This window comes from Lampetra planeri, unplaced genomic scaffold, assembly GCF_965212315.1.
Source record: "Lampetra planeri unplaced genomic scaffold, kcLamPlan1.2.h2 scaffold_947, whole genome shotgun sequence".
Classification (NCBI taxonomy): domain Eukaryota; kingdom Metazoa; phylum Chordata; class Hyperoartia; order Petromyzontiformes; family Petromyzontidae; genus Lampetra; species Lampetra planeri.
In genome coordinates, this window is record NW_027615769.1 from 24,796 (window position 1) to 35,596 (window position 10,801).

At 45.6% G+C, this 10,801-nt stretch overlaps 2 protein-coding genes across 2 annotated transcripts in view; one reads left to right on the top strand and one right to left on the bottom strand.

Annotated features, from left to right (window-relative positions):
- LOC144742266 (presenilin-associated rhomboid-like protein A, mitochondrial) overlaps nucleotides 1–7,565 on the top strand; it is a 28,024-nt gene extending 20,459 nt beyond the window's left edge. The window contains exons 6-16 of the mRNA XM_078624737.1: nucleotides 282–561; nucleotides 1,083–1,135; nucleotides 1,255–1,429; nucleotides 1,514–1,618; nucleotides 1,663–1,810; nucleotides 2,735–2,830; nucleotides 2,909–3,058; nucleotides 5,714–5,784; nucleotides 5,864–5,965; nucleotides 6,642–6,739; nucleotides 7,445–7,565. Of these exons, the coding sequence (XP_078480863.1) occupies nucleotides 282–561; nucleotides 1,083–1,135; nucleotides 1,255–1,429; nucleotides 1,514–1,618; nucleotides 1,663–1,810; nucleotides 2,735–2,830; nucleotides 2,909–3,058; nucleotides 5,714–5,784; nucleotides 5,864–5,965; nucleotides 6,642–6,739; nucleotides 7,445–7,565 (1,399 nt within the window). The remainder of the gene's footprint in view (nucleotides 1–281; nucleotides 562–1,082; nucleotides 1,136–1,254; nucleotides 1,430–1,513; nucleotides 1,619–1,662; nucleotides 1,811–2,734; nucleotides 2,831–2,908; nucleotides 3,059–5,713; nucleotides 5,785–5,863; nucleotides 5,966–6,641; nucleotides 6,740–7,444) is intronic.
- Nucleotides 7,566–8,514: 949 nt separating this feature from the next.
- Nucleotides 8,515–9,702, bottom strand: EXTL2 (exostosin like glycosyltransferase 2). The gene is made up of 4 exons (XM_078624738.1): nucleotides 9,339–9,702; nucleotides 9,185–9,255; nucleotides 9,002–9,117; nucleotides 8,515–8,929 (listed from the first exon to the last, which is right to left on the bottom strand). Exons 1-4 carry the CDS (start codon nucleotides 9,700–9,702, stop codon nucleotides 8,515–8,517), a joined length of 966 nt encoding a protein of 321 aa, XP_078480864.1.
- Between the last annotated feature and the right edge of the window lie 1,099 nt (nucleotides 9,703–10,801).

Below are 10,801 nucleotides of genomic sequence, written 5' to 3' on the forward strand. Positions count from 1 at the left end.
ATCTCGCACTGAATAAAGGAAACGCCCGTGTCAAAGAACCTCAGGGCGATGAATGGTCCAGTCAGGACCAGCGGGCAATAGATGGATCCAGAATGTGTCAGATGTACAGAAGTCCAGGGCGTGAGAATCAGTAACTCACATATCAATGATCATCAGTGAAATTTAACGGGTCAGATCGGTCCTAGAAGATACTTGCTGTTACTCTCTCCTCACCCCTTGTCTTACGTGGAGGAATGGGCAGGTCACTGTTCTTCCGGACATCTGATTGGTGCTTTTGACAGGATCGGATTCAATCCTGACAGCTACCCTGCTCCGGAGCAGGATAGTCGTTCAGAGTCAATTACCATGGAGACAGGTCTTGATAAAAAGAAATCCTCCGAGGCAGCAGTGGCAAAACCCGGAGCTTGTGAGCGGTCCCTGAACGCAACATTCGCCACGCTCGGTGGTAGGAGGAGCTTCGGGGAGGTCACCGCAAACAAACATGGCGTGGAGAGGTTGCATGATGAAAGGCGTGCCAACAGAGATCGTACGATGTCAACGCGTCACCCCGCTGAGCTGCAGGTGAGTTGACTGAAGACTGACGGAGACCGTGTTCCCTGAACGAGCTGATTTAAACAACGATCACCAACGATCAGTACGACGGGATGCAGCGTTCAGGGCTCCGGGGCTTCCTGGTGTCCTCCGGGTACTCCCAACTATGGCATTATATGACTGTAATGTGTGTGAATGTCTGTGTAGTAGTTCTGTGTATTGTCAGATTAAGATACAAATCTTAAACTTGAGTCTATCACGTTCATCCACCACCACTTTGTGCTACAAACACCACTCACCGTGTGGTAAGCTGTCCCAGGAACCAAACCCTGACTGTAAATATGGAACTTCAGTTTTATTTTGATGACAGAAACCAAACCAAACGTGGAGCGTTTGCCTCGTGTCAGACTCCTCAGTGTTCTCACAAACCTGCTTTCTGGAACGGGCCCCAGGTGGTGGGTTTGTCTCCGAGGTCCTGATAGCAGCAGACATCCAAACCTTCTGGGGGTGTCTCTGACTCGAGTGACCCGCAACCACGGATCACTTTTAAGGTCGTCAACCTGCACCCGACGTCAGCGGAGGACGCTGCTCAGCCTGAAGGAATGTTAGGAATGTTAGGAATGTTGTCGTGTCACTGCTGAAGAATAGAACGATCCGAGCCAACACTGACCATTCGGTCACCCAGGGACTGAGATGTTTCTTGCTGCCCATTGTCTCCTCAAGACTCAACTTCTACCAGCAGAGGTGTGGTTTCCGTCGTGTAGCCAAAAGGCCCGATACAAAGAAAGGAGATGTCCACCAAGAAGCACACAAGCCTCCAACCTCTGAAGCCGGTGCACCAGGGCCTCCACCCGCAGCCAGAGTTCCTCTGTTCAGACCCCTGATGTTCACAGTGGGGGTAAGGTCTCTCCCTCTTCCTCCGTCAGCGGCTGCTCATGAACATGTGCTGGTGTGGTTGGTTGTGGTCTGACTCTGTGGTCAGTTTACAGGCTGCACCTTTGGCGCAGCGGCCATCTTGCAATATGAGACCTTGAAGTCCCGAGTTCAAACGATAAAAGATGAAGTGGAGACAGAAAGATTCCCACAGGTGAGGTTCTAATGACAGAAACAGCTGTTCCTGCTGTTGACCAGAGCATCGGTCTCCAGGGCTCCCAGGACATGGCATACTGGCACGACTGGTGGAACCAGCTGACAGGCTTCCAACGGCAGCTCATCTTCCTCATGTCCATCGTAGATGACTTCTGGGGCAACCTCACTGAAGGACAGAAGACCGTCTCTGGTACCTGTTTCCTCTCACACCTTTGTGCCTGTTCATCATTACTAGGGCAAAGAGGCTGACACGTTCCGGTAAAACTGCAGAAACCTTCCATGGGAATTTTGGAAATATCCAATGATTGGTCACTAAAATGGTGTTAGCTGTGGCTGCCTGGGTCCTGCCCAAAGGTTCTTCCTTCACTGAGGGCCACTCATGTGAATGTTTCTGCCACAAGTGTCAGTTTGCTGAGCTGCTGTTGTGTATTGCTCTGGTGACATCTGAAATCCAGTTCAGACCAAAGATTCCAGGCACGCCTACTACAGTCCAGTTCACACCGGTGTGCTGAGCTGTGACCACTCCTTGAGACCTCACATAAACCACACAACAGCACAACAAACCCACCAGAGAACTCAACTCTTCTTATCCACCGATTTATGTGCTATGTGTTGGTCTTTGTGGTTCTGTTAGCATAGCATTTGAGCTAATGTTGTAAAGACACGATTGAACTTCATAAGGATTTATGAGGATCCTCCTCGTCCTTCGTCCAAAAGTTAGCATGTATGTCACACGGACACGCCCACCTGACACCAGCTCCCAGCTGATTGGTCAGAACGTCAGCAATGGTCTGAACCGTTTTCAGATTGAACAGGTCGAATCCTGTGGAACTTCTGGAACCGACCAGGAGCAATGGAACCGTTCAGACCGCTGACACTCTGTCGCTCTGGAACCTTTGGTCTGGTAGACTGGTAGTCTGGTAGTCAGTCCACTTGCAGTCAGAAGTGTGTATGTAATGAGGATGTGGATGTGCATCCCAGCTGATGGCTTTAGTCAAGATGACGTTAGAATGTAAAAATGAAAAATGTCAGCATTCCGATGGAAAGTTGTAAAACTAATTTATGTTAAAACATTTGTTGGTAGCCTGAAGATGTAAGTGTGACTGTTTGCCAGGTATAATTGCTGTGAATGCTGTCGTCCTGTGCTGCTGGCGGATCCCGTCCATGCAAAGATACATGATGAAGTTGTTCATGTCCAACCCCGCCTCCAGTGAGTGTCTGCAGCTTGACCAAAAGTTCACAGTTGAGTTCTTTTTCAGGTGTTTTTCTTTTCCCTGTGCCTCACCAGAGAAGCAGTGTCTTCCCATGGTCCTGTCCTCCTTCAGCCATTACTCCATCATCCACATGATGGCCAATATGTACGTTCTGTGGACATTTTCTTCAGGAATTGTGTCGCTCTTGGGGAGGGAGCAGTTTATTGCATTTTACCTTTCTGCCGGTGAGTTCCAGGAAAGGATATGTCTGAATCACATTTGATCAAATCGGAATCTGGTATTTAACTTAGGTTTTACATCAATAAAAATATGACTTTGATTCTACTGAGGAGATGCTTGTCCTGATGAACTGATTATCATTTGATAATTTGTGACGGATGACATTTTGTGTTGGAAATATTATTCTCAACAGCATTGTCTCCTGATGATTGGTCACTGACAAACAAAGTCTCTGCTTGTTTACGTACCTTACTTTTCTCATCTTTTGGTCAACAGTATTGTCTGCTACTATTGGATTTATTCTATATTTCTATTTTAATTTTATACACTAAGTCCACAAAAGGTGCGGAACGCCACATCTTAAGCAAATATATGCCTCACGATGGAATAACCCGGCCATAAGTATCGGGAAGAAAACAGTTAAAGGGAATATGCAAACTAAGTGATTTATTCGTGAATGGAGAATTCATATCATTTTCGGAACTACTGCAAAAGTATGACCTAGAAAAAAATTCAACACTGTATTAGGAAAGGGCAATTTACAGATGGGACAAACCCAATGAGGGACTTCTTGGAGTTACCAGAGAGTTTTACCGGGACTTCAGCAGGCTGAATAAGGATATGAAGACTATATGGCAGAGAGCTTTGGAATGTGAACTGAATGAGGTGGAGTGGAAGAGGATAATTGCAAACTCAGGAAAATACATCAGGGAGGCTAGAGGGAAGTTTACTCCATATAAGCTATTACATAAATTCTACTTCACGCCCTCTAGACTCCATAGGATGGGTTTGTTATCTGATAACCTGTGTTGGAAATGTGGAACACAGGCAGGGACTGTCCTACATGTGCTATGATTTTGCAGTTATAAAGGTCGGGACGGTCACGGCAGCTCAGAATAGCCTCAGGTTATGGAAAAGTACATCCCCACCAGACTATAAAAAATTGATTGAAAATATGGCAGAAATAGCATCATACCAACAAATGTTAGTGAGAGTCAATGACAGCGAGGATAAGAAGGGGCCATGGGAACGTTTCTTTACCACAAGCCTATAGGAACAACTGGATATGAATTGAGGAGATTGGATAGCTGTGACTGAATATTGTGTGTGAATTACTCTGTGTTGGCATGTATATGTGGGTACCATATACCAGGGACCCACTGTGACCCCGCCCAACTCTTAATTGTGAAATAAAAATAAATATAAAAAAAAAATAAGTATACACTAAGACACTCAGTTGCATTGCATGGGTCTACAGTGGATCCCTGATGTATGCTACCTACATATTTACAGTATACCAGTAAAGGGTAATTCACACCTTCAAATTAGAACTAAACCTAAGTAGTGAGTATTCAGTCACAGTCATCTCCTCCACTCATATCCTGTTGTTTTCATAGGCCAGAATCAAAGAAACGGTCCCTCTCTGCCCCCTCCGTCATTATTAACGCTCGCCAAGATGAAGCTTTTTCTGTCATTGTTTCAATCCATTTTATAAAGTCTGGTGCAGATGTACTTCCATAACCTGAGGATATTTCCGGCTGCTATGAACATGACCTTTATAACTGTAAAGTCATGTCTTGACACTCCCATTATTTGTGTTTAGTCACCCAAAAAAGCACAATCTTGCTGATATGGGAACCTGTATCTCCAGAGACTTACCCAGGTGTTCTATTACTTTCACCCAAAATGGCTGTAACAAACTACATTACTACTGCCTTTATTCCACATTTCCAGCAGAAATGATCAGGTAATAAACCCATCCTATGTATTAACTTTACTTCCCTCCCTGATGTGTTTTCCTGAGTTTGCTATTATTCTCCTCCATTCTTTCTTCACCTAGTTCACATTCCAAATCTCTCCTCCATATAGTCTTCAAACCTCCTGCAGATATCCTTGTTTAATCTGCTTAAAACCTGGTGAAACACCGCTGCTGTGTGTGCTATCTCAGGCAGATGTAGGAAGTCCGTTACTGGGTTGGTCACGTGTCAGTTGAGTAAATTGCCTCTTTCTGTGTTAAATTTGGAGATATCTCCAGAAGTTTCCCTTTTCTTCTCAGTCATATTTGTGCAGTAACTCTGAAAATGATATAAACTCTCCATTCATAATTAAGTCACCTACTTTACTTTACATACAGCCGGGTTATTCTATAATGTGGCATTTATCTGTTTTTCATATGGGGCACCTCCCCATTGGTGGACCTTCCAGACCTCCTTAGAGTAAGTCAGTGTCAGGTTTGAGGAAGATTCCTGTCCACTGGTAGATGATCCTTGAACCAGCGGGTTCAAAGTCTCTGTAGTTCCGTTTCTGTTTTAATCCAGTTTAGTTCTGTCCCTGTCCCTGTCTCCTTTCAGTATATAGCCAGTCTCGTCGAATTTCGAAGGCCAGGTTTACAGTCTTATATTGGGGAGGGCCGTGCCTCCTATGTCGTTTGGGGGCCACATTTTTTACATTTTTTTTTATCATATTTGTTTTTTTCTTGTCCCATTGAAGAGTCCTTGATCATGTGCATTCAGTGATTTTTTAATGAATTGTCCCAAGTCTCCCACCTCATATACTGCAGACTAACTAGCTAGCTAGGTTACAACCAAGCTGGACAAGTCAAACCAGATGCTACCAATGGCATGTTACTGTTCCAAGAATTTGTCATTGTGTGTTTTCAGGTGTGATTTCATCAATGGTGAGCTACATTTGTAAAACAGCTTCTGGACGATTCTACCCCTCCCTGGGAGCAGTAAGTCATTTTGTGTACACGTGGACGGACCCTAATCCTTGAATCAGCATGAAATGTCAGTTTGGTCCCTGCTCTCCAGTCGGGTGCAGTTATGGCCGTCCTGGCTGCAGTCTGCGCAAAGGTGCCAGAGGCCAAGCTAGGAATGATCTTCCTGCCCATGGTCACTCTAACAGCAGGGACCGTAAGTCTGCATTTTTTGTGTTAATGGTGTTTGTGTGCGACTAGTGAAGTAATATTTATTTGTTCTACATCCACAACTGTAGTGTGGATACATTATGTTGCTGTACCTACACGGTACCAACTCTGCTGGACTCGACTCGCTTTTAGTGACACGTCCATTTTTAATGACCCTTCAGTTCCTCCTTGATGTGACGTTGAGTCGTCGTAACAGTGACAGCCCGAAATCCCAAAACGCCCTTTTTTCAAACGGTGGAGGAAATGGCACACTTGCTGTTCAGTTTGTGTCTTTTTGTCAAAGACAAAGAAGAGAAACTCACCTGAAACTCCTGACGGCATTCTCTCTGTGGGTCTCTGGTGTCTGAGAACGTCTGGATTCTCTGACAGACATACCAGACATGTTCAATGAGACCAGGATGGAAGAACTGGATCGATATCACCAGTCCAACTGACGGTAGTACTTGGAACGTCCCCTCTGACCAATCAGAGGCCGGCGGTCTGTAAACATAGTTGTATTAAAGTATCAGCTCAGCTGATGGAACCTGACAGGAGGAACCACACAGAGCAGCAGGTACCAGGTTCTATTCCTGATGGACTCAAGTGCCGTCATGCTCTAACTGTTGAGTGGAGAAAGAAACAGTGCTGAATAAAGAAAACCGATGCTGTGAATTGTTTTTCAGGCTTTGAAAGCGCTGGTCGCTGTGGACAGCGCGGGGCTGATACTGGGATGGCGCCTGTTTGACCACGCAGCTCACATTGGTGGTGCGCTCTTTGGCGTGTGAGTGTACGATTCATTCTACTTCAATCTCCTAGACCTTGGTCAAATGATAAACAATGTTTTGTGACACCGTTTTACTTCTAACTCGCTTTTTTTAAGGGTTAGGATAGGACGACGTGTGTCTTGCTCCAATTGTACATCAAATTATTAAAAATCTACATTCCTAACAGCTGACTTCTTTAAACAGAATAGAAAATGTATATGGTGTAATTGCAGTTAATAATTATGAATGAACGTGACGGTGCAGCAGGGATGGAAAGAAAGGAACAGGAGAGTTGAGAGGCACCAAACTGAAATGCAACTGAAGAATAAATACATTTAATAGTCAGCAGTTATAGTACAGACAATTATTTTTGTTCTTACGTTTACTCCATTGACATAAAGATCTCTGCCAGAACACACACACCAGCCAGCCTCACCCAGTAAAATCCGGTTCCACAACCAGCTTCAGAATGAACCGTTGATTCATCCGAAGAGAACAGACGAACTGATGAAATCCTTGTCCTTCTGCTCTCTAAAGAACATGCTGCACAGCAGCTGGAAGCTGTTTTGGACACATATTTGCATATTTAGGGATTCTGATTGGCCGTCTTTGTGTCTAATGTGAACATACAAAGGGTTGATCCATAGAACCTGATGTCGACAGAACTTACATGGATCTAAATCTTCATAGTTAAGCAGAAGCGCCTGTGTCCTGTGCTACAGATGGTACGTGGCATACGGGTACAAACTGATCTGGAGAAAGAGGGAGCCTTTTGTCAAGCTGTGGCACGACATGCGCTCACCGGGCGCTGGAGGATCCGGCCCTGGAGGCAGACCACAATGAGGACTGCAGAGTCCAGGGAGTTCTAGGAAAGAAACCGTGGTTCTACAGTTTCCTCAGAATATGCAAGGACACTTTTATGATCTGGGATACAGTTGTATGGTATTTATCAATAAACATTGTTTTTTTCATTCTGTAATAGCTGATTTGTGGTGCAGAGCCATGAAGGATGTAGGCGTGATGTCACGTTGACTGATAAGGAGGAACTACTTGGTCCAGAGAAATCAGAAAGGTCTTCAGTGACCTCAGACGTCCTATTTCTGACACCTTTCATCTCAAACCCTCAGATGTTCAGATCCAGGATGGAACCACTGACTCTGAACAAAGCCCTGACAAATGTACCGTGTTTTAAAAGCTATGAACCCTGACTCACAGAACCCTCCACCGAAGAGACAAGAAGGAACCACACTATATATGCAGCCTGCAACAATCACTGACAATGAATCAGGGGCAGATTGTTGACATTTAAAAGATCAGGGTTCCAAACAAGGAAACGTACAACCGACACCTGCAGGTTAGAACAGAAAGAGCAGCACAGACGACCCAAAGAAAGTCCATCGCAGTCCCTGCTGTCACCACGGTGAAAACAGTCCCTGAAGAAGAAAAAAGGTTCAGTCAGCAACTTTTATCCATGGCAAGTTCTTTTCACTCAGTTCTGCACGTTGAAGTGGGTGTGGCTAAATGTTCAGAGTGGACTTTCTAAAGGACTTTGTTTTGTTTTGTGAATTTCTCTTGGGCGATCAAATAAAGTATCTATCTGTATCATCTATCAATCTATATCATCTATCATCCATCCATCCATCATCTATCATCCAGCCATCCATCTATGTCATCCATCCATCCATCATCTACGTATATCATCCATCTATCCATCCATCCATGTCATCTATCTATCCATTCATCCATCCAAGCACCAACTCACCAACGTGCTACCTGACTCTGTTCCAGCCAATCAGCAGCCCCCGTGTCTGTACTTGTGGTTGCCGTAGCTGGGGAAACCAAACTGGGCGACCATAAGGTTTGAAAAGCGAAGCGGCATTTTGCCGTAGATCTGTGTGAGCCGGTTCAGGCAGTAGGACCTTTGGAGAAGGTGCTCAGGGCGATGCCACATGCCCTGGTACCCGGTGCTGGCCTCCAGCTCCAAGTTACGGAAGTCGACAGGTTTGACAAACACCCCAGAGGGCCGAGCTGGGCCGAGGCCCGACTGCGAGTGTTTTGTCAAATACATCGCCACAGCAAAGTTCATGACAATGTCGTCACAATTCTGAGTTTCATCCACCAGAGCGTGCACCTCTGCAGGCTGGTCCTGGAAAAGCTGGAGGTAGGAGGAGTGGAAGAAGGCTGCACCAATCAGCACCATGGAATACCTGCACAAAGGACGGAGAGAACAGAAGATGGAGCCAAAGGGGAACGTTTGGTGGGTGATGATAAACAACTACCTGTCGCCGCCTCCCAGCTCAGGGTTCTGCTGCTCAAAGCTGCCGTAGCTATACACTCCTCCCTCCGCTGCGATGTGTTTGCGGGGCACGAAGCCCACGATCTGCTCTGGAAATTGCTGTGAATGAACAAAGAGGAGTTGAACACCCTTCAAACCAACATCTGACCTGTTACAACTTGTTTACCTTCCAGACAGAGAAAGCGAAGGTGATGTCAGGAACGCTGATCAGAGTGTCGTCATCCAGCATCAACACAGCTGGGGGTCAGAAAAGGTCGGTCACACACACACACACCGGCGCTGAGAATGTGTGTGTGTCAGCCACTGGCAGACGTACTCACCGTCCGTGTCAATGTCAGGGAACACTTGCAGTCTGTTGCGCATCAGATTGCTGGTCTGCTCCTTGAACACCACAGGCACTGGGTGGGGCCCCAGGGACTCCCACAGCAAGATGGGCGTCTGCTGCCCGATGTTGTTCCACACGACGATGATCTGCTGGAGATGAGGCAGAGCCTGGTAATGGTTGAGGAGTTTGAGGAGGATGTCGGTGCGGTTGAACGTCTGGATGACGATGGTAAATCTCTCCTCTGGGCCGTCCTGTGCAGCCCGGCGGAGCATTCCCATCAGGCCGGTCGGCCCCCGGTCGTCAGCAGCAGCAGGCAGCAGAGCCGTCAAGGCTGCACCGACCAGCAGGAGGAGCAGCATCGGCCAAATCAAATACGCTCGCCGCCGGAACGACATCCAGCAGCATGGAGGTCTGAAACGAACATGGCGACACCACAGACCCACATCAAAATGGCTTTTGTTTTTTTTCCAAATCTTCTTTACCTCTACTGTAATAAGACATCTCAGTCGGGGTCACAGTGGGTCCCTGGTGTCCCTCTGCTCAAGTTAGAACCAACAGAAAGGTGAGCAGTCTCCTCTATCCATGTTGTTCTGACAGGTTTTTGTCCCTGGATTGTGGCTTTTAGGAACGATGAAAAGACTCAGTATGACATAATGCCACAATGACTACTTTGAGAATCTCTGATCTCCAGGACGTCCACACCGGGCACTGTGTGGAGAGGATGCAGGGACTCTTTGACCTTTGACAGATGAACAGCAGTCACACCATTAACCACTCAAACAGAATTAAATCATCTGTTCTAGGTCACTTCTCATTTATCTTTTTATTTTTATCTTAATTTTTGCAGTTACAATTTTGAATTGTTGTTCAATTGTTATTGATGTTTCAGTTTTGTTTTTAAAACCTAATTATGACAAGAAAGCCAACTTTCAACATTCTACGGTTTGCATTTTTCTCCAAGAAACTCACAATTAACTCAGAATTCATTTGAGCCATTTTCAAACATGTAATATAATAATTTTTACTCCATAATAGCTTCAAAGTGTTTTATTTTTCCGCGTTCTATGGTCGAGCTGAGCGTCATGAGAGAACTGGTGTTGAGGTTTGGATCTGTCCAATTCATATTCTCTTGTACTATTTCTATGTTGCAGAAGCCAAATGTCACTGTACCTAAACAAACCTTCAAACTGCCATGTTCATTCAGCCACAGCCCCCTTTCTGTTGCAGCTGCATGGATGAAATGAATACTTTGTTCAGCTGCATTCTTGTTTTATGATGGTCACGTTGTCCAGGTACGTGTACTGACAACATGATCCTTCAAACTTAACTAAAGTGATGCCAACCAGCAGGCTGGACCTGAAGTCACAACTGAATTTAAAAACGACACACCTTCCAAACAGCATTCCGTGATGACAAGTGGTATGGTTGCATTTCTCCTTTTCTTTACGAGAATAATAC

Excerpts from the sequence above, each read along its gene's own strand:
- EXTL2 (XM_078624738.1), bottom strand. The coding sequence starts at position 9,702 with ATGCTGCTCCTCCTGCTGGTCGGTGCAGCCTTGACGGCTCTGCTGCCT. Across the intron at positions 9,256-9,338 it reads CCCTGACATTGACACGGACG|CTGTGTTGATGCTGGATGAC; the intron begins GTGAGTACGTCT and ends TCTGACCCCCAG. Across the intron at positions 8,930-9,001 it reads GAGCTGGGAGGCGGCGACAG|GTATTCCATGGTGCTGATTG; the intron begins GTAGTTGTTTAT and ends TCCTTTGTGCAG.